This window comes from Schistocerca cancellata, chromosome 3, assembly GCF_023864275.1.
Source record: "Schistocerca cancellata isolate TAMUIC-IGC-003103 chromosome 3, iqSchCanc2.1, whole genome shotgun sequence".
Lineage (NCBI taxonomy): Eukaryota > Metazoa > Arthropoda > Insecta > Orthoptera > Acrididae > Schistocerca > Schistocerca cancellata.
This window is the reverse complement of record NC_064628.1, coordinates 872,623,466-872,646,355: the sequence shown is the minus strand read 5'-3', so window position 1 is coordinate 872,646,355 and position 22,890 is coordinate 872,623,466. Positions and strand designations below refer to the sequence as shown.

The 22,890-nt window shown below is 43.8% G+C and overlaps 1 protein-coding gene across 4 annotated transcripts in view; it reads left to right on the top strand.

Annotated features, from left to right (window-relative positions):
- Positions 1–22,890, top strand: part of LOC126175945 (tyrosine-protein phosphatase Lar) — a 546,759-nt gene that overhangs the window by 391,826 nt on the left and 132,043 nt on the right. For all 4 annotated transcript variants that reach the window (XM_049923024.1, XM_049923022.1, XM_049923023.1 and 1 more), the window contains exon 2: positions 20,444–20,638. In XM_049923024.1, coding sequence (XP_049778981.1) covers positions 20,444–20,638 — 195 coding nt within the window. The remainder of the gene's footprint in view (positions 1–20,443; positions 20,639–22,890) is intronic.

Sequence of the window (22,890 nt, the reverse complement as noted above, 5' to 3'; positions counted from 1 at the left end):
ACAACATTTGAATCATGGTATGCACCTGGTCACCTAAAATGTTCACATAATCGTTGGTTGTAACATGGCCTTTGAGAGTAGTGATGGGGCCGGCAGAATACGACGATATGGCTGCCCACACCCTCAAACTTCCACCTCCATGCTTAACTGTTGGAATGAAGCAATCATGATTGTAGGCGTCTTTTGGCGTTCTCCAGATATAAACCTGGCCTGATGTTGGAAATAACGAAAACGTTGATTCGTCGGAACATATGACGTGCTTCCCCTGATCAGTCGTCCAAGGTTTATGCTCCTGACATGTTTTACGCTTTTTCCCATTGGTTGTCGTCACTAATGGTTTCGGTATAGCAGCTCGTCCAAGAATATTCGCTTTATGGAGTTCTCGGCGGTCAAGGTTGTTCGATATGGGGTCTCGAAGATGGCTATTGAGCTCTGCAGTCACTTTAGCTGCCGTAGTTTTGTGTTGTTTTGACACAATTCGTGTTAGCGTCGATCTCTGTCATTTAGTTCTGATTTCCGCCCACTGTTACGTTTACACAATGATGTCTTTCCATGTTTTGTGAGGCTGTCATGAATGTTGAAACAGTTACTCTTGGAACATTCAATAAGTTGGCTGTCTTGGTACTGATGCCTCAGCTAATCGGGCCCCCGCAATCTGCATTCTTTGGAACTCTGTAAGGTCTTCCATTGCACGTCGACCTCGGCCTCTGAATGCAAATACGGAGTGTGTACTACTCGTAAACAACCTGAACTGATTTCTAGCCCATACTGAGCATGCACAGTTCAGTGCGACACGTGCCTTACCTGCGTTGTTGACCGTCAAACACAACCATCCCGTTACTACCACTGCTCGCATTATTTTACCTATCATCTGTACTTAACTTGTATTTCTCTAACTGTAAAAGGACGTTTTACAAATAGTGCAACCAGAAATAGAGTCCGGCTACCACGATGTGAACAACGATGAGGCACCCTGAAGTAAGCACGAACTATGGTGTCATCGCGATGAGGCTCCAGTGGCAAGTGGGCTTAGCGGTTACCGCCGGCTACGGTCGCAGGTTCGAATCCTGCCTCGGGCATGGAGGTGTGTGGTGTCCTTAGGTTAGTTAGGTTTAAGTAGTTCTAAGTTCTAGGGGACTGATGACCTGAGAAGTTAAGTCCCATAGTGCTCAGAGCCATTTGAACCATTTTTGGTTACCGCCGTCCGTCCTACATTCCGGCGGCAGAGAGCGTTCGTTGTAGAGTAAGTGTGGCTCAGCGGACGCGCGCCATTGGGTCCGTCGGATTCCGCGCGACCGTTATCTGCGTCAAAGGGCAACTTGTCATTCCGTTACCAACCTTGATACTCCGTGGGGCGGTATCGATATGTGACACCACAACAACGCTTGCTCGAAATTATGCGACCAGTTAAGCGAGTGTTAATTATATGTGTATGTACATTGCGTAATATTTATTGAATAGGAAATCACAAAACTCCAACCTCCAACTTTCAGCATCTATTCCACCAGAGTTGCTGTTTGTTCTATCTACCATCTACAGAATTCATTATTTACAGCACAAAACACCACAGCACATAGCACATAAACTCAGCCAGTACATAGTACATCTAAACGTTTCTCCGCTTCTTTTGATGCCCATTGGAGGACGACAGTTTTCCGTAGCGGCTGTGGCCGTGTGAAGAAAAGACTGATGTTTGTACATGCTCCATAATTTGCCTCAGTCTTTAGGCAGAATCGCCTAGCAGCTGTTACTGAGCTCGACGGTCCGAGATCATTTTACCGGCGACTAGTAATCACAGTCACTGTAAACAATACTGAGACTTATCTTACGTTCTTCGGATTAGACCCCTTTGTACGCCTCAGATGATTGGATCTCCCCTTTTTAAGTGTAACGTGAATAGTCTAATGCGATAAGATCTCGAAAAATCCTTCCTTGTTCAGCTGGTAAGCAATTGTCTGTGATCTATACCCGGTGTCTACACGACTATTCCCTCTTCATGTTTCCCGTTGTAAGTTAGCCCACGTTCAACAACCTGCTTCTTATCTGCCTCGAATAAACTCTGCTGGCTGCTGGCTGATACTGACTAACTCGGCAGATATCATGAAAAGAAATTCATGTGTTTTTAATATTCTACGAGGGTCACTCAAAAAGAAATGCACACTATTTTTGTAAAAATATAGTTTTCATTCAGCATGTGTGAAAGTTGTACAGTGTGTAGATACATCCTTCCCGCTTGTTTTCAAACTTAGTTCAACCTGTTCCCGTGAGTGGCGCCGTCACAGCATGTCTTCAAGATGGCTGCTGCACTTGACGTTCGTCAGAAGCAACGTGCTGTTACAGAATTCCTGTAGTGTGGGAACGAGACAGTGGGAAACATCCACAAGATGTTGAAAAAGGTGTATGGAGATGCAGCTGTCGATCGCAGTACAGTCTGTCGGTGGGCAAGCAGGTTACATGATGAAAGTGGGCACGGCCAATATTCAGGATTGTCCTCGCAGCGGCAGGCCTCGTACTGCACACACTCCAGACAATGTGCAGAGAGTTAACGAATTGGTGACTGCTGACAGACACATCACAGTGAACGAATTGTCACGCTACATTGGGATAGGGGAAGGAAGTGTTTGCAGAATACTGAAAGTGTTGGCGTTAAAAAAGGTTTGTGTCTGGTGGGTTCCCAGTATGTTGACAGTGGCTCACAAAGAAACAAGAAAAACGGTATGCAGCGAACTTTTCGAAAGTACGAGAATGGTGGAGATGAATTTCTTGGAAGAATTGTGACAGGTGATGAAACATGGCTCCATCATTTTTCACCAGGGACGAAGAGACAATCCATGGAGTGGCATCATGCAAATTCACCCAAGAAAAAAAAATTCAAAACCACACCTTCTGCTGGAAAAGTTATGGCTGTGGTGTTTTTCGATTCCGAAGGATTCTTGCTTGTGGACATCATGCCAAGTGGAACCACCATAAATTCTGATGCATATGTGACGACACTGAAGAAACTTCAAGCTCGACTGAGTCGTGTTCGACCACATCGGCAAATGCAGGATGTTTTGCTGTTGCACGACAATGCACGGCCACATGTCAGTCAAAAAACCAAGGAAGCGATCACAAAACTCGGATGGACAACACTGGAACACCCGCCTTACAGTCCTGACCTGGCTCCATGTGCCTATCATCTCTTTGGGAAATTGAAAGACTCTCTTCGCGGAACAAGGTTTGAACATGATGACTCCCTTGTGCACGCTGCTCCAACAGGTTGGTCCAGAATTTCACCGTGCGGGTATACAGGCGCTGGTTCCAAGATGGCGTAAGGCAGTTGAGAGGGATGGAAATTACGTGGAGAAATGAAAATATTGTTCCTAAAGGATGTATCTACACACTGTAAAACTTTCAAACATGTAGAGTAAAAGATGGATTTAAAAAAAAAGTGTGCATTTATTTTGGATTGACCCTTGTACATGATACAATTTATCCATACGAGACATCCGTTTACCCATATCTGATATCCAAATTGGTAGACGGATGTGTCAGCACTACCAAAAGAGCCGGTCGGAGTGGCCGAGCAGTTCTAGGCGCTGCTGTCTGGAACCGCGCGACCGCAACGTTCGCAGGTTCGACATGTTATCAAACATGTCTCCAGGGTAGATCGCGGCAACTTCAGTGTAATTATTGTCTCTGAATGAAAGTGTCGCAGGTTCGAATCCTCCCTCGGGCATGGATGTGTGTGATGTCCTTAGGTTAGTTAGGTTTAAGTAGTTCTAAGTTCTAGGGGACTGATGACCTAAGATGTTAAGTCCCATAGTGCTCAGAGCCATTTGAGTCCCTCTACGATTTTTACCCTCCACGCTGCCCTCCAATACTAAATTGGTGATCCCTTGATGCCTCAGAACATGTCCTACCAAACGATCCCTTCTTCTAGTCAAGTTGTGCCACAAACTCCTCTTCTCCCCAATTTTATTCAGCACCTCCTCATTAGTTATGTGATCTACCCATCTAATCTTCACCATTCTTCTGTAGCACCACATTTCGAAAGCTTCTATTCTCTTCTTGTCAAAGCTATTTATCGTCCATGTTTCACTTCCCTACATGGCTACACTCCATACAAATACTTTCAGAAACGTCTTCCTGACACTTAAATCTATACTCGATGTTAACAAATTTCTCTTCTTCAGAAAGGCTTTCTTTGCCTTTGCCAGTCTACATTTTATATCCTCTCTACTTCGACCATCATCAGTTATTTTGCTCCTCAAATAGCAAAACTCATGTACTACTTTAAGTGTCTCATTTCCTAATCTAATTCCCTCAGCATCACCCGATTTAATTCGACTACATTCCATTATCCTCGTTTTGCTTTTGTTGATGTTCATCTTATATCCTTGTTTCAAGACTTTCAACTGCTCTTCCAAGTCCTTTGCTGTCTCTGACAGAATTACAATGTCATCGGCGAACCTCAAAGTTTTTATTTCTTCTCCATTGATTTAGGATGCAGGTGAAATCAGGGGAAGTTATGGCAAAACTTTTTGTTTTGTTACGTATTACAATGCATATGAAACCGAAACTGACAGAGGAGCGTACGAACCAAAACAGGGATCAGGTTGGGAGCTACTGATTTAGAACATCCAAGCAGCTGACCACATAGCGAATGAAAGTAGGAGATAATCCTGGTGTCCGACGTATATTCTCCGTTTGCTGTGCGGTTTGAGTGACCTCGCGTACCTGCGGTCTTGTGTGTTTTGTTGACGTTGCCTCGTAGTATGACTTGTGGGCCGTCCCTGGGTGGAGAGGAGCGCCCTCGCCTAGTTAGCGGCAGACTGCGCGACGCTATCTGCTGGCGCGGCGACAGCGGCGCGCAGTGTAACTCAGGGGCTGCCCGTCCTATCTGCGTGACGTTAACTGCGCGCGTAAATCACGGCCCGCCAGTCCGGCGTCCCCGGTCGAACCCCGGCGACGGCTGCGCTGCCATCGGACCGACACGGCCGCACCGCGACCCGCCGCACTAAATTACGTTTACCTGCCGCTGCCGCCGTAAAGTTGGCACCGCCGCGCACCTTCCTCGCATCTATCCTGAGTCACACTTCATCGCGAATATTACCCGACAGTGACGCCGGGTGTTCTGCGATGACACTGCGGCCAGCACGGCGAGGTAGCGAACAAACGAGACAGTTACGACACGTTAGTGCTAGAGCATTGCTCCGGCGTTTAGAATCCTTATCGAGCATGCGTGACTGTACACACCGAACGAACGAGTTGGAAGACGCGTTGCTAGGATCGTAACAGGTCACTATAGCTCACCATTACCCCCTCGCAATACCAAGAGAGGGGGCGATAAATGTTTAGATGTGTGGGAAATCTTATGGGACTTAACTGCTGAGGTCATCAGTCCCTGACCAGGAGCACAGTCCATGACTGCAGCGCCTGAGACTGCTCGGCTAATCCCGCGCGGCTGGGGGCGATAGTATTGGAATCTAGTCTGTTTCTTTATATTTTAAAATTTTCAAAAAAAATTATTGTTTTTAATGAATTCTTGTACCATATTCCATGTATGTTTTAAATTTTTCAGTAAAACTAAAACCAAAAATGGTAAGCCTCAGTAGTAGTTTTATGGGTGGGCTCGAAATATCCCCCCCCCCCCCCCCCCCCGTTGGTTATGCGCGTTATGGAAAGTGCCTTGGTATTGAGAATCTAAGTCACGTGTATAAAACAGTTTCAAACGTCTGATTACTTTCCAAATGAGTTACTGTTTTAGATATTTGACGGTAAGCGTGTAAGGATGAAAAGGTTTACAAAAGGTTTGAAATTATGATTACAGTTTGTTGGAAGTCGCAAAGTGCTCCCATTATGAAACACTGAATGAATATCGTCTGGGTAATTTGCGCTCCATTGCAAACAGAAGCAAGTTTTTCTGCATCTAAATGTCTAAGACGCCATATCTCCTCAACTATGTGTCGTGCAGTAATAAAATATTGCAGGTACTTTCAGTGGTATACGTTGATACTGTCTGGAAACTGTGTTCCATATTGTGTCAGTAGTAAAGAAGTAATAAAAATTTTTGAAACTTTGTTCACGGAAACAGCTGCAACCAAAAAGCACTATTACAATTTCAATTAAAAAAGTGTCTCGGCTGTATTTTAATTTTAAAATGTGATCGGTTTCGATGGGTGTGAGATCAGCTTGAGCACAGTTGCTCCATGATGACTGATGGAGAGAGTGGTACATAGCAGTTGATCTTAACGCCTTACCAGAGCGTTTCCTCCTCAATGCCGCTGTCTCCAACAGTACTGGAGTAACTGGTGTGAAGATGAACAATTGGGGTAGCTCAGTGTTTAGCACACTGGACTCACATTCGAGATAACGACGGTTCAAACCCGCGTCCGGCCATCCTGATCTAGTTTTGCCGTGATTTCCCTAAATCGCTTAAGGCAAATGCCGGGGTGGTTCCCTCGAAAGGACAAGTCCGCTTTCCTTCTCCATCCTCCCCTGATCCGAGCTTGTCCTCCCTCTCAAATGACCTCATTGTCGGCGGGATGTTAAACACTAATATTCATTTCTTCTCTTGGCGTGAAGGTGATCTAACACACATCGAAACCAGACACCTTTTAACACAATGTCTGTTTACTGCATAAACAGCGAAAACGTAGCAATTGGAAAGGTGCAGAGGAATATTTCGATGTATTTATACCTGTTATCACAAACCTACGTGTACAAACTGATTAATACTTTGCCTGATATCTTCTATACTGAAGTGCCAAAGAAATTGCTAAAATCATGCTTACTTAAATACAGAAATATGTAAACAGGCAGAATACTGCGCTGCGGTCGGCAACGCCTATATGAGACAACAAGTGTCGGGCGCAGTTGTTAGATCGGTCAATGCTGCTACAGTTGCTATCAAGATTTAAATGAGTTTGAACGTGGTGTTATAGTCGGCGCACGGGCGATGGGACACGGCATCTACGAGGTAGCGACGAAATGGGTATTTTCCTGTACGACCATTTCACGAGTGCACCATGAATATCAAGAATCCGGTAAAACATCAAATCTCCGACATCTCTGCGGCCGGAACAGGATCCTGCAAGAACGGGACCAACGACGACTGAAGAGAATCGTTCAACGTTACAGAAGTGCAACCCTTCCGCAAACTGCTGCAGATTTCAATGTTGGACCATCAACAAGCATCAGCGTGCGAACCTTCAAACACAATCAAATGGGCTTTCGGAACCGAAGGCCAACTCGTGTACCCTTGATGACTACACGACACAAAGCTTTACGCTTCGTCTGGGCCCATCAACACCGACATTGGACTCCTGACGACTGGAGACACATTGCCTGATCGGACGAGTCTCGTTTCAAATTGTATCGAGCGGTTAGACGTATACGGGTCTGGAGACAACCTTATTAATCTATGGACCCTGCATGTTAGCAGGGGACTGTTCAAGCTGGTGGAGGCTCTGTAATGGTGTGGGACGTGTACAGTTGGAGTGATATGGAACCTCTGACACGTCTAGATAGGACTCTGACAAGTGACACGTTCCTAAGTATCCTATCTTGATTACCTGCTTCCATTCATGTCCTTTGTGCATTCCGACGGACTTTGACAATTCCAGCAGGACAATGCGACACCCCACACGTCCAGAATCGCTACAGAGCGGCTCCAGGAACACTCTTCTGAGTTTCAACACTTCCGCTGGCCAATAAAATCCCCAGACATGAACATTATAGACCATATCTGACATGTCTTGCAACGAGCTGTTCAGAAGAGATATCAACCCCATCGTAGTCTTAAAGATATTAGGCAGTTGTACCAGCTTCTTTGGCTCGTCAGTGTATAGGCTCGGTAGAGCGAGTGATAATTCTGACATTTTACAGCGGATTGGTCATTGTGAGGGAACCAGCACAAGTAACATTACCTTTAAAGAACAAAGTTTTTACCATAACTCAACTAGTAAAAAAACCTATAACGAAGTCGTAAAATGAATACTGGTTAAATCATAGATTAAACTGTTAATAAAATTCCTTTCATTGTAAGATGAAACTATGTCTCCCCCACGTCTATGCAATAAAAATGCGGCATTTCGTAAAGTACCTCCTTTTGAATAAAAAATAAACGCATTTTGCAGGGGGCTATATACAGGCAAAACTGATAAATAGCCGCAGGGAGTTACTGCATGACACCCTTATTTGAAGACATTTGTACCGAGTCTTAAGTCATTACCTTTAATATTTACAAACTATCACGCAAGATCTGAGACTGCTTTTCTATAACCGTGTTACACTACAGTTCAGTTTTTCTGTTATATGAAAAGGGCATTGTAAATATCTTTATAAACATTAATTACTGTTTTGTTCACTTCATACAAGCAGTATCAAATATTTTAGAAGAAATACTGTAAAAAGTTGCATGAATAGGTTAACCACACACAAGATAACCCCTGCTGAATCCTGATGATGCTGATGATTGGGTTGTGGGGTGCTCAACTGCACGGTCATCAGCACCTATACAAAGTCCTAATATTTTCAGAGTCCATTTTTTTTTACACATTCTGTGTTCAAATGTGTGTGAAATCTTATGGGACTTAACTGCTAAGGTCATCAGCCCCTAAGCTTACACACTACTTAACCTAAATTACCCTAATGACAAACACACCCACCCATGCCCGAGGGACGACTCGAACCTCCGCCGGGACCATACACATTCTAGTCTAGCCACTGTGACGAATGATGATGATGATGAAGACAACACAAACACCCAGTCGTCGGCTCTCTGTAAATTAGCAGAGAACTGAGGTAAATGCTACATTCCTTTTTTTTTTTTTTTGTTTTTAATGAAGAGAACAATGGAGAACATAGGTGTGCTAGGTCTCCTGCTGAAAAATGTAACGGAAGCTCTGGGAAGCAGTTTTGCATTAGGTTTCTCCGCGGGAACTCGTAAAAAAGGCCAATCGTGGGCCGGTCGTATCCTTGGTGCGGCGCATCAAGAGAAAGCGCCGTGGATGACGGTGGAAGTGGCGGGGAGAGGGGTAGCAAGGTAGCGAGGTGTATCGGCGGAGGCGGCGCACCTGTCGGCGTGCGGGTCTCGCCATCAATCAATGGCCGCCAGGCGGCGAGGCTTTTAGGAAATGAGAACTCCTGCCTGCACCAGCGGCGTCGCACGCCTCGCCTCGCAGACGCTGCTTCCCGCCCCCCTCCTCCCCCCCCCCCACCCCTGTCTTCCTCCTGCGACATGACGTCACGCGCGCGTAATATTTTATTACGAGGTTACTTTGTCATCTCGCGAATGGACCTGGGAGTCGCGAGGCGGCCGTAACGAAGCCGGCGGCGGGCCCCAATCCGTTTCTGCCTTGAGAGCTGCTCTGTTTCCAACTGTCTGCTGTGCTCTTTCTGCCCGCCGTGTATTATAGCGATACCTACTATTGGTACGTACGCCCACTCGCACACTGTAGAGAATTAGTAAATAGTTTGCTGCTTGATATACCGGGTGATCCAAAAGTCTGTATAAATTTGAAAACTTAATAACCCACGGAATAATGTAGATAGAGAGGTAAAAATTGAGACACATGCTTAGAATGACATGGGGTTTTCCTAGGAAAAAAAAAAAACAAAGTATTGCTAGACGCGTGAAAGATCTCTTGCGCGCATCGTTTGGTAATGATCGTGTGCTCAGCCACCACTTCCGTCATGCTTAGCCTCCCAAATCCCCAGACCTCAGTCCGTGCGATTATTGGCTTTGGGGTTACCTGAAGTCGCAAGTGTATGGTGATCGATCGACATTTCTAGGGATGCTGAAAGAGAACATCCGACGCCAATGCCTCACCATAACTCCGGAATTGCTTTACAGTGCTGTTCACAACATTATTCCTCGACTACAGCCATTGTTGAGGAACGATGGTGGACATATTGAGCATTTCCTGTGAAGAACATCGTCTTTGCTTTGTCTTACTTTGTTATTCTAATTATTACTATTCTGATCAGATGAAGCGCCATCTGACGGACATTTTTTGAACTTTTGGAATTTTTTTTTTTTTTTTTTTTGTTCCAACAAAACCCCATGTCATTCCAAGCATGTGTCTCAATTTGTGCCTCTCTATCTACATTATTCCGTGATTTATTCAGTTTTCAAATTTATACTGACTTGTTGATCACCTGGAATATAAAGTTATTAAACGTTTATTGCTTTCACCAGTACATCTGCAAACAAATACAGGGTTATTACAAATGACTGAAGCGATTTCACAGCTCTACAATAACTTTATTATTTGAGATATTTTCAAAATGCTTTGCACACACGTACAAAAACTAAAAAGTTTTTTTAGGCATTCACAAATGTTCGATATGTGCCCCTTTAGTGATTCGGCAGACATCAAGCCGATAATCAAGTTCCTCCCACACTCGGCGCAGCATGTCCCCATCAATGAGTTCGAAAGCATCGTCGATGCGAGCTCGCAGTTCTGTCACGTTTCTTGGTAGAGGAGGTTTAAACACTGAATCTTTCACATAACCCCACAGAAAGAAATCGTATGGGGTTAAGTCGGGAGAGCGTGGAGGCCATGACATGAATTGCTGATCGTGATCTCCACCACGACCGATCCATCGGTTTTCCAATCTCCTGTTTAAGAAATGCCGAACATCATGATGTAAGTGCGGTGGAGCACCATCCTGTTGAAGGATGAAGTCGGCGCTGTCGGTCTCCAGTTGTGGCATGAGCCAATTTTCCGCGGGCTACGCGTGAAACTTGCCCGCACGCGTTCAACCGTTTCTTCGCTCACTGCAGGCCGACCCGTTGATTTCCCCTTACAGAGGCATCCAGAAGCTTTAAACTGCGCATACCATCGCCGAATGGAGTTAGCAGTTGGTGGATCTTTGTTGAACTTCGTCCTGAATTGTCGTTGCACTGTTATGACTGACTGATGTGAGTGCATTTCAAGCACGACATACGCTTTCTCGGCTCCTGTCGCCATTTTGTCTCACTGCGCTCTCGAGCGCTCTGGCGGCAGAAACCTGAAGTGCGGCTTCAGCCGAACAAAACTTTGAGTTTTTCTACGTATCTGTAGCGTGTCGTGACCATATGTCAATGAATGGAGCTACAGTGAATTTATGAAATCGCTTCAATCATTTGTAATAGCCCTGTAGTAAAAACGTATTATAATGTATGTGATACATCAAATCATCGTACAACTTTAAAACAGTACTGAAAAAATATTGCATCCAACTACTACGGTTAACTCAAAATTGATACGTCAGGACGTGAGTGCAATACCCAACTTCCCAAGTGGGAATGCGTCCCGGCGGATTAGTGTCGAGGCCCGGTGTGCCGGCCAGCATGTGGATGGTTTTTAAGGCGGTTTTCCATTTGCCTCGGCGAATGCGGGTTGATTCCCGTTGTTCCGCCTCAGTTACACTATATCTGCGATTGCTGCGCTAATACTGTCTCCACGTACGCGTTCACCGTAATTACTCTACCACGCAAACCTTTGGGGTTACACTCGTCTGGTATGAGGCGGGGGAGGGGGGGGAGGTCCACTGGGGGCCGAACCGCACAATAACCCCGCGCTGGGTGGCAGCGGTGGGATGAGTGGACTGCTGTAGCCTGTTGTGGGGTTGTGAACCACTGAGGGCTGCGGCAGGGCGAAGCCTCTCCGTCGTTCTAGGGCCTCGGTTTAAATGCGCTCAATACCCAATGCAAAAAAAGCTTTATAAATTACATATAGTATAAATATAAATAAATTCGATTGTTTGCAGATGTACTGATTAAGCGCAAAGGCCGAAATAAGCTTAATTAAATAAATAAAATATCAAGCAGCTGACTGTCTACTAATTCTCTGCATAATATCCTACTGTGCCATAATACTCATACATGCTGCAGGTCCCATAATAAATAAAAAAGTAATGACTTGCACTCCTGCTATTGTCGAGTGACGATTAGTGTCCGGATTTTCATGCACTATCAAATCGTAAAATATGCATAGGGTGAAAAAAACTGTGTGGGTATTGGAAACAATCTTCATTTGAACCACAGTTGCTTGCTTACACGCTTACTCGACATTCTTAAGTTACTTTTTCTTGGATTTCATGTTACCACTGTATTGAGAACAAGTGGTATCTTTAACAAATTCTTTACACATTGTACAGAAATTCTGTTTCCTTCATATTACTGAATAAGGAAAATATCCATTCCACAGCTGCGTTGTGAGTAGGGATTGTAAGAAAAGTGCTACACAATTTTCAAAAGTTGTGAATAGTCGTCTCCATGCCAATTGTTCAAAAATCACACAGTGAAGTCACCGCACCGCGACAGTCGACAATCGGCTGAAGTGTTGCCAACCTACATATGCCTCCTGCCAATTTATGCCCATTTTCAGTTCCGGTCCGCCAAATGACACTTGACATGGAAATCCTAAAATCTTTTTTTTATTGTTTTATAAATGTACGACCGAGGCTGGGACAGAGCGATAAAAATCTGGTGATTTGGTAATCCTAAACATGCATGTATTCATGCAGTATCATGTCACTAAACATAAGGTAGTAAAACATTGCAGAAATGCAGTATCAGAATTCAGTTATTTCTATTTTCTCCAAAACAGCACACAACAACCAGTTCCTCCAAATCTTTTTCACTTAAGCTCAAACGTTTATCTGGAAGAACAATTCTGCGCATAGAACATGAAATTCATAGTTTAGAAAGACGTGACACGTGCTTATTTAAAGGTAAGAAATTTCAGACAATGTCAAGAGCCATAACTAAACTTTATAACTTGAAACAAAAGTAGGAGGAACCAGCGTTCATTATATCCCGGGCGGTACAGACTTCAGCCGCTTTCCTTTGTTAGCGACAATGAAAAGTATGCACCGCCAACTGACTTCGTAATACAAATGCAGGAACGATATTGTTTAGTGACGTGTTGTTACCAACGCCCTGATCAGCGCTGCTTAAAGTTTTCGTTCCCAAAATAGTGAATTGTATACATTTTATTAATTGCATATTGAACTTACTTCAGAGGCAATTGTGGTGAGTGGATAGGGAGCGGGAGAGATAAGCGGTGTAGAGGGAAGTCTGTCGTGCTCCGCTGCCAACATACTTTTCATGTCACAATAATTTCATACTCACATACAATAATTCGTGCCGTTCACCGTAGAGAGCAAGAATTGGCGGCAGCGACACAAGACACGGAGTAAGTTGATTTCTACCAACGTCTACCGCACCGAACTGCGCGCTTGACCTTACTAATAAAGTTCGCGAGATTACTCATATACCGCACTACTGGCTTAAATCAAGTGAAAAAAAAGTCCGTAAAAATTATGTGCTTTCAAGCGGTAAGTCATTGTAATATATACATTGAAGCGAGAAAAATAATATAATGCATTATAAATGCCTAAAATCAGAGTTGTTTCTTTTTTGAGTCATTAGTCTTCTGGCTTGTTTGATGGGGCCGGCCGCGGTGGCTAAGCGGTTCTAGGCGCTTCAGTCTGGAACCGCGCGACTGCTACGGTCGCAGGTACGAATTCTGCCTTGGACATGGATGTGTGTGATGTCCTTAGGTTAGTTAGGTTTAAGTAGTGGGAGTGATGATCTCAGATGTTAAGTCCCATAGTGCTCAGAGCCATTTGAACCATTTTTGATGGGGCTGGCCACGAATTCCTCTCCTTTGCCAACCTCTTCATCTCATTGTAGCACTTGCAACCTACGTCCAGAAACGGATGACCAAGCAGTTTGTTCCCCCCCCCCCCCCCCTTTCTAAACGAACCAACTTACGACCTCAGTTATCTGCTGCTCGTATTCCAACCTCTGTCTTCCTCTGCAGTTTTTGCCGTCTACAACGCCTTCTAGTACCATGGAAGTCATTCCCTGACGTCTTAACAGATGTCTTGTCATCCTGTCCCTTCTCCTTGTCAATGTTTTCCTCATTTTCCTTTCCTCTCCGATTCTGCACAGAACCTCCTCATTCCTCAACTTATCAGTCCACCTAATTTTCAACATTCGATTATAGCACCACATCTCAAATAGTTCGATTCTCTTCTGTTCCTGTTTTTCTACAGTCTGCGTTTCACTACCATACAATGCTGTGCTCCAAACGTACAATCTCAGAAATTTCTTCCTCAAAGTAAGGCCACATTTCATTATGATCAACATTTTCATATGCCAGTATCAGACGTAAAATATTATAACTAAGATGACGTTCCTCTTCTACTTCCTCAAGTTTGTGCTGTATAAATTTTCCAGTATCTTCCGGTATTGGCAAACTCAGTTACGGCTTTCCCAAATGGGACGTGTTTCTGCAGTCCACCTAGCTTCAACGTTTCGAGTAAGGAAGTTAACTTGCGCCCAAACTAAGCTGACACTCGGTGCGATGGCTGATGGAAGCGATCGCAAATGGGAAATGCCTTTACGGTCGCTCCCATCAACCACCGCGCTGTCAGCTAGTTTGAGGGAACAGTAACTCCTACAGGTTTTTTTCTGTTTGCTTTTGTGCCTTTTCTATTTACTCATTTCCCACCCTTTGGAGTCCATTTGTTTACAGGATACTTATTTATTCTACATCATTTGCCAACGTTTCATACTGCTATACGTAAAGAATCATGCGATGCTACGCAAGTATGTGGATTATATGCCCTGTCCCATTTTGCCACTGTGACACTATCACATTGGATAAAACATGCACTTGTATCTCTTAATACAATATCTTTAAGGTTTGTAATCCAGTTTGTAACTTATGAGTACCTGTTTCTTTTTCGCTCGTTTAATATTTAGTCATACACACACACACTGCACGGACTGCAATTACTGTTACGGTCTGATTTCATGTTTCGCTTTGCATGTTTTCAACAATTTGCTCTTGTGGCTCCTTCCTGTAGCTTTAATCGTGCAACACCGTGACATTCAAGTTTTAATGTGTTGAAACAAATTGATGGTTAACGGATCGATCCATTTTAGCGAAGCACGAGCGCAATTGAAAACAGTGTATTTCCAAAGAAAATAATTTATACCCGATTGGCAGTCGTGTCACGCTACCGCAAGTAGATTGCGTCAAGCGTAAATGAGTGGGAGATAATTCGTCCTGTTTTGTCGTTAATTTGTTTCCACTGGTGGGTGGTTGCCACAACAGTAATTTCAGAGCTCCCGCCTTGCACGCATCAACAAAATGCCATTTGTGGAAACTGCATCAGCCTGAAATACAACAGCCCGCAAAATGAAATTTACTCTGAATATTATTTGCTGAACTTCGTATGACGCATTGTGTCATGAGAGCCACATGAAAATGTTTCGGTAGGTTTTTTGAAATTATCAGGCAACGCTCGAACGTTTACGCGGTAGTTCTTGTGAGATTAACAAAAGCAGAAGCGCGATTGGAGGGAGCGTAGCTTTTATTTACTACTTATGCAAACTTATTTAGTTGTGATTAATGGCACATTTCTAAAACTTTTGTTGTGTACTCTAGCTACCACGAATGGTAAAAGGGGATGTGAAATAAAATCACGGGACACACCCAGACATAGTGATGACGATGTTTGGTTTGTGGGGCGTTCAACTGTGCGGTCATCAACGCCCGTAGCGGTCGCGCGGTTTCAGACTGAAGCTCCTAGAACCGCTCGGCCACACCGGCCAGCTTTTGAATAGTTACTGGGCGGTCTTCAGTTTTCTTGGTACGCTGAATCGTTCCTAGAGTTGCGCTCTACCAAAACTACAGTTTGATAATTTTGGTATGGTGCATAAGTGACGTAGTTCAAATGGTTCAAATGGCTCTGAGCACTATGGGACTTAACATATGAGGTCATCAGTCCCCTAGACTTGGAACTACTTAAACCTAACTAATCTAAGAACATCACACACTCCATACCCGAGGAAGGATTCGAACCTGCGACCGTAGCAGCAGTGTGGTTCCGGACTGAAGCGCCTAGAACCGCTCGGTCAAAGCGCACAGCGGTTGGCTTATGAATGACAGAATCCTGTTTCATATATGCCTGGCTTCGTACTGAAGCGTTGTTTACTATGTTTTTTTTTTTAGGAAACTGCCTTTTCTAGCTTCTTCGTATTTAATTTTTACAAGATCCCTTTCGTTTCACGTCGCAAACCAGAGTTTTCCGAATAAAACTTGAATTACGCAATGTCAATTTCAATTCTGGTACGAATACTGTTATTTTTGATAGACAGGATGATAACGATGTAGAACAAGAATATTCCGTGGGCGACCCAGATCTTTACATACCATCACTCATTGTCAGACGGTCCAACGTTTCCAGTTTCTAGGGGAATCTAGTAAGACTCTGATCGAATACGCAAGCAAAGCGACCGAAATTTGGTAACACCTGGTTGATATGCAACCTAATGTATAGGTAGTTCGGTCGAGATTTTAACTGATCAAAGCTACCAGGAAAACTAGTCCACCTTAGCCTGCGGTAGTTCTACAACTCTAATCGTTCCACAGCTCTAGCAGACAGCACCATATTTTCTTTAAAATGATTTGGATTGCAACGTGTTGTACATTCTGTTGTCCAAGAATGCTCGCATTCTTATAGTTTTGTGGCATTCTCAACCTAAATAGAGGTATTACAATGAGAGACAGTAAATACTAAGCGAAACCTCGATACATGTCGATAACTCTTGCATGTACACTGTCGATGTACAACAATCCCCAATAAATGACTCTACCTGTATTTTACAAACTTGTGTCAGTTTCTGTAATATTTCTCCTCATTACGAACCTCCAAAGAATTCACAGAACACCCATGAATCCAAAACTTCCACGTATTTGCATTAAAATAAGATTGGTTACAGCAGATCTGACTGATGATCACCTCTTATTGACAGACGTTTTCTGAGTTCAGATTACACTTCAAAGCAATATCTCTACGGTTTTCCACAAATACACAAAGTGACCTATAATGTGATATAGTACCACATGTTTCTGGGAGACAGCCTGTTATCAGTGGCGCAATTTCTTAACAGCGTCGTGATCTCGCAACTGCCGGATTCGCCGGAAAAACTGGTGTTATTGTATGAGGAATAGCTATATAGTTTTAATTGTCATCCCGAAAGAATAAAGATTATTAATTTTTATGACGGCTCGTATAGTGTAGCGAGAAGGGGTGAGTAGGTAGGACACCCTGAGGCATCAAGGAATTGTCACTTTGGTGAAGCTGGGAAGTGTGAATGGGGGTAAAAATTGTAGAGGGTAAGGTTTACGTACTAGTTAGCAGATTCAAATGAGTCGGTATCATTATTGTCCAGTCTCTCTCTCTCTCTCTCTCTCTCTCTCTCTCTAACGTAGGAGTAGCATTGCAGAGTGCCCGGGAAAGATGCGCAAAGCAGGAGCGTGGATGGACACAGATCTGCGTTGTGTTAACGACGTGTAAGCCCCGGGCATGCACACCGGCGCTGAATAATTCATGCCGCCACCGTGAAAGAAAACTTGTGCTCCGGAAGGATTATCTGTTTGCTCGCCGCATTAGGCCAGTTACACCCCTCTGGCTGACTCGCCCCTCTTGCAAATACCCTTCCCTTCCTCCCTTTTGTCTGCTTCCACTTTCCTACCGACATTAAGCCACTTCAGCAGCGAGGTGAACTGAAGCATTCCCACTGGGAACGGACAGTCGTCCATACACTTGGATGACCAAGTAATCATGTGGTAAGGATCGTATCCCGCGAAAAGAGTAAGTTTCTGGCTTTCGTATTGACGTCGCGGTCTGCGAGCCTTCGATCACCTTTTTGTAGTGTTCAGGGCCGCTTTAAGGCCCAAGCGACGGCTTGGGGCGCCAAGTTGAAAGCCAAGTTGAAGCCACTTTATGTTGCCTGTCTTATAAAGCGTTATCTTTTGTCAGAGACGTATTGAAATATCCTCTTCTCGTGAAGTCAGTATCAAAAAGAAAATTCAGGCAGTTTAGCGTCCCACAAGGTTTCATTGATTTATACTTTAGTGCTTTGACAACTCAAAGCTATTAGCGAAATTTGAAAAAGACGTTCAAATGTTCAAACGTGTGTCAAATCCAAAGCGACCGAACTGCTGAGGTCATCGGTCCCTAGACTTACACACTACTTGAACTAACTTACGCTAAGAACAACACACACCCATGCCCGAGGTAGGACTCGAACCTCCGGCGGGAGGGGCCGCGCAGTCAGTGACATGGTGCCTCTAACCGGCAAAAAGACGTAGTTCGGAGGCTTTACACCAGTATTTCACAGACCATAGAAAAAATAGTTTAACTAATATAAAGCTTAATAATAATAATAATAATAATAATAATAATAATAGTAATAATACACTAAAACCTTGAAAACCTCGACAACTTTCATACCTGTGTATGAGTTAAACAAACGTGCGCCCTGTGCCCGTAAGCGTCAATGGAGTGCGATGTGACGAGAGGGTTCACGGTGACGTCACAGCTCACAGCCCCCCCTGCGCGTATCCCGTACCGTGTATTCCGTACGAACGGTGGCAGTTCGCACAACTCGAGACATGGTTGGTTGGTTGATTTGGGGGAGGGGACCAAACACCGAGGTCATCAGTCCCGGATTAGGGTAGGATGGGGAAGGAAGTCGGCCGTGCCCTTTCAAAGGAACCATCCGGGCATTTGCCTGAAGCGATGTAGAGAAATCACGGAAAAACTAAATCAGGATGGCCGGACATGTGTTTGGACCGTCGTCCTCCCGTGTGCTATACACTGCACTACCTCGCTCGGTCTCGAGACGTGGACGGGAACTGCATTGTTGCCGGTTCCAAGCGACGTTTCCGGTAACCGCATACACATGCTCAAGCGTGTGTATTGCAATTTGTCTCTCGTTTGCTTATGCTAAATCTGGCGCTTACCACCGTAATCAGCCGTGACAGCTCGCAACACTTGGAATAAAAATTTACAAAATAACTCACTACGATCACGTTTAATGCTCGTTTTGGCTACGGCATTAAGGTCAGGTTCTAATGCAAATTCGCATGAAAACACATAGAAAGGAACTGTTTGGGGATTATGGTTGATCGTACTTTGAAATTTATTTTAAATTTCCAGTAAAAAAACAAAATGGCGCCAGTAATTGTGATTTGATCAACGGCCTGTGAATTTGACGTACGCAGACTGCGTACAGTGTAGCCCTTCAAGAGTTATCCTAAATCAAAAATGGTTAACATCAGTCGATACTACATTAAATTTATGGGAGCCTATACCTAACCACAATGCAGAGCCTTTAATTTAACGATATGGTGCTAACTCGAACTCTGAGTTAGATTTTTGGGGGTTTGTTTCACTATTTATGGTTTTACAAAAAAAATAGTTGATATTAACAAATTTCATATACTATAGGTATAATCTCCCAAGATAGGTGTTTACTTTTCTGAGGTCAGAGATAGAAGTTAATAGATTCAATCATTTTTATTTTATGCTGCACGCAGTTTTGACGAATCGTTTCTCGAGGAAATCCTGTTTAAAGTTTAGGGAAAACTTTTGTATGTATTATTAGTCCAATATACATAAAAACTATATGTTATTATATTTTTTTGGTGTCGCTGAGGTTAGATTTTCAGAATTCAAACTGGTTAATCCAATATGGCGGAACAAAAATTATGTTTTGACCAATTTCGACCAAAAAAACTGTTTTCGTTACTTTCGTTTAGTCTGGAACTCCAGGACCGTATACCAACCTTTCCTCTAACTCGAGTTGTTGCTGGAGAGCAATTTCCTCGTTCTTCTTGGCCAGAAAAGCGAATCTGGCTGAGATGGATGTCCTGCGTTCTGCATCCTGCACACATTGTTCGTCAGCTTATTCGGCGGATATGTTTGCATGTATACTGCAACGTATATCATTTTGTGAACGAGCGTCACGGCACAGTGCCTGAGCGGGGCGTCTCCGACTGAGAGCGCCCCACGGTGGCCGTGACACTGCTTCGAACAATGGGCTGTAGAAATTTTTGTAACGCACGGATTAAAAACCTTACGTCCCAACATTCTAGAAACATACACCGTTCAACAAATGCAATAATAAAAAAAATCGAATTGTCGACCATTTTATGAGAATCTGGCCGTAACGGCAGAGCGCTGAGGACTGAACGCTCATTGGTTGTCGGAGACGTAGATGCGCAGAACAAGCCTAATTCGACCGTCATCTTTCATGATTCCATCTGTAGTATTCGTGCCTTTCAGTGCTGCTACCAAGACTGGAAACGACGACTCCGCTGTGTATAGTTGCCGAAGGGAACTACTTTGAAGAAGACAACATTGTCGTATGAGAAAAATAAATACTTCGCTAGATAAAAAGTTAGTTTCATTACTTTTCTCATACACTTCGTATATGAGATTGCTTTGTTTCTTGCGTCGTCGCATTTAGTCTTTACGTTTCTCCCCTCTATAGTGTTTGAGTTAAATGACATTTCAGCACACATATATCTAATGTAGATCAATAAACGTCTTGTGGTGTGGTTATGGCACATGTGCTGAGGGCGCGCCTGCGTTGCTGTTGCAGCGGACAAGCTGCCGGAGGGCTTCCCGCAGATAACGCAGTCGCCGAGCACCAAGGTGGTGGAGATCGGCCACAACGCGGTGCTGCTGTGCTCGGCCACGGGCGCGCCGCCGCCGCGCATCTACTGGGTGCGCGACATGCTGCCCGTCGACACGGCCGCCAACCCCCGCTACTCCGTGCTCAACACCAGCATGCCAGGTCAGCACACTGCTCCGACAGTATCACCTCACGCCGGTATTACACTATCAAATTTTCTTTGTCAAATAAAACTCGATAGTGTAATAACGAACTTTGTCAAAGTTAGGGCTTCGTCAAATATTCTTTGATCAAATCTAGCGCCTCGCGTTAGATTTTATCAAAGAAAGCGTTTGTCTTCTGTTTGCTGCATGGAGAAACTTATCCACTTGGAGCGCTAGCATCGCTACAGCTGTTTGCCGTTTAATGTAGTGTTTGTAAACATGGCCGCGAAATCCGTGAGCACACGCAGTGAAGGAATTCTGAGGAAAATATTTGATGACGGCGTAATACCATAGAGTAGAAATATCTCTGGAGTGAACATTGCGTCCTGCGCATGTTGTCAACATTAAACTGGAATTGTCACGTGATCTAGGGACGACGTCGATTGTTTAGCGCCAATTCGCGTCCGCCATCAGGTAACGTCTCGTCACATAACACCAAAACATTCTACAATACCTTTCGAATGGAGGCATTCGCACAGGTCGTCAACGGAACGTCACGTCATTTCACGGTACGTCAAGGTTTCTCGGGAAGGAAATTTTATCTTAAGTTAACCTATTTTCACCGCGCTCTTTCTCCTTATAATAGTGGATTTTGTACTGTTGTATCTTCAAAAAAATGGCTCTGAGCACTATGGGACTCAGCATCTGAGGTCATCAGTCCCCTAGAACTTAGAACTACTTAAACCTAACTAACCTAAGGACATCACACACATCCATGCCCGAGGCAGGATTCGAACCTGCGACCGTAGCAGTCACGCGGTTCCGGACTGAAGTGCCTAGAACCGCACAGCCACCGCGGCCGGCTGTTGTATCTTCATAATTTTATTTTATAACAGCGCTTTGTTTTAGTGACAAATTGGAGATGTTCCATGACGACTGGGATATTTTTTCCACTTTCTTACACAACCGAGGTCGTATATCTGAAGGCGAAAAGTTATTTAGGTTTTGCGATAATACAACGGCGCTGACGCCCACAATGTATACATAAGAACACAGGTACACGAAGCAAATTCCACCATAGGACATTTTAAGCAAAAAAGTCAGCTTTAATGAAGGAGTAAAATACAGGTGTTTATGACGTTATTAATTACGTAAGAAAAAACATAATGGATAAGTTTAACAGGCTTCATTAATTCGTTTGAAGCTTTCTTTGATGTGTACGAATGTACATATTTTCCCTAGCAAATAATTGTCGATGTTTTGAAACGTTGTCTCACTTCTCAGTAATTTACCAAACATAATTGATCAAGAACATAGGTTATAAAGTTTGCTTCGGCCATTGACAAATTTTGTCTTTGTTAGCTCCTCAGTTCTGATACTATACTCTAACATTTTATGCATATTAGGGATGGTGACTCAAAACCCGAATTTCGCCGTTCAGTACTGTGTTAAGCGACCTGACGAGATGTGACATGAAACACATTGTAAATACATGCTGACGTGAAGCTTCTGTGACGTCATGCTCGTTCATTTTGCTCTTCAAAGCTAAGAGCCCAATTTATTTCAAATATCAGACGTAAACTGCTATGGTTACTGCAAATGTCTATACTAAATCCACAGCACTTACGAAGGGAATCTGTCTTTACTAGCGACATGACAACATTCAAAATTTATAGAACAAATGTCGGACAAATCTACGGCGTCCCGAGATCACGTGACCCTTGTGGCAACGTATGTTGACAACACAACATCAATTCTGCGCTTCTGAATGCACACTCCAGAGATATTTCTACTCTATGCGTAATACCACAGTCAAACATGTACACTCGGGGCGTTCTCTGCTGTGAAAATTGTTACCATCTGACAGTTGGTGAAACACTAGCGCCCCAAGCGGCGAGAAAGCAGCCGTGAAATTTAAACTTGTTTTTAATCATTTTTCTTGTTAAATAGCGAAATCGTTATTAAACTTTTGCGTCCCAAGCATTATTAAATTGTCAAGACATGAATGATCATGAATTACGAGTGAAATCTCGATTCAGTGACATAAGCTACAGCTTAATGATTAAGAAATACTTTCGAATATGTGTGTAATTGCAGCTTACTCCACTGAAAATAAGAGACCACGTATTTCATGCTTGAGAAGAATATATTTCTTTTGTCGTCTGTTATTTATTATGCCAGGCACATACTCGAGACAAGTCACGGGCAAAAAATTATAATGAAGATTATGCATTCAAATGAGCAACACAATAACCTGATGGAACAAAACAC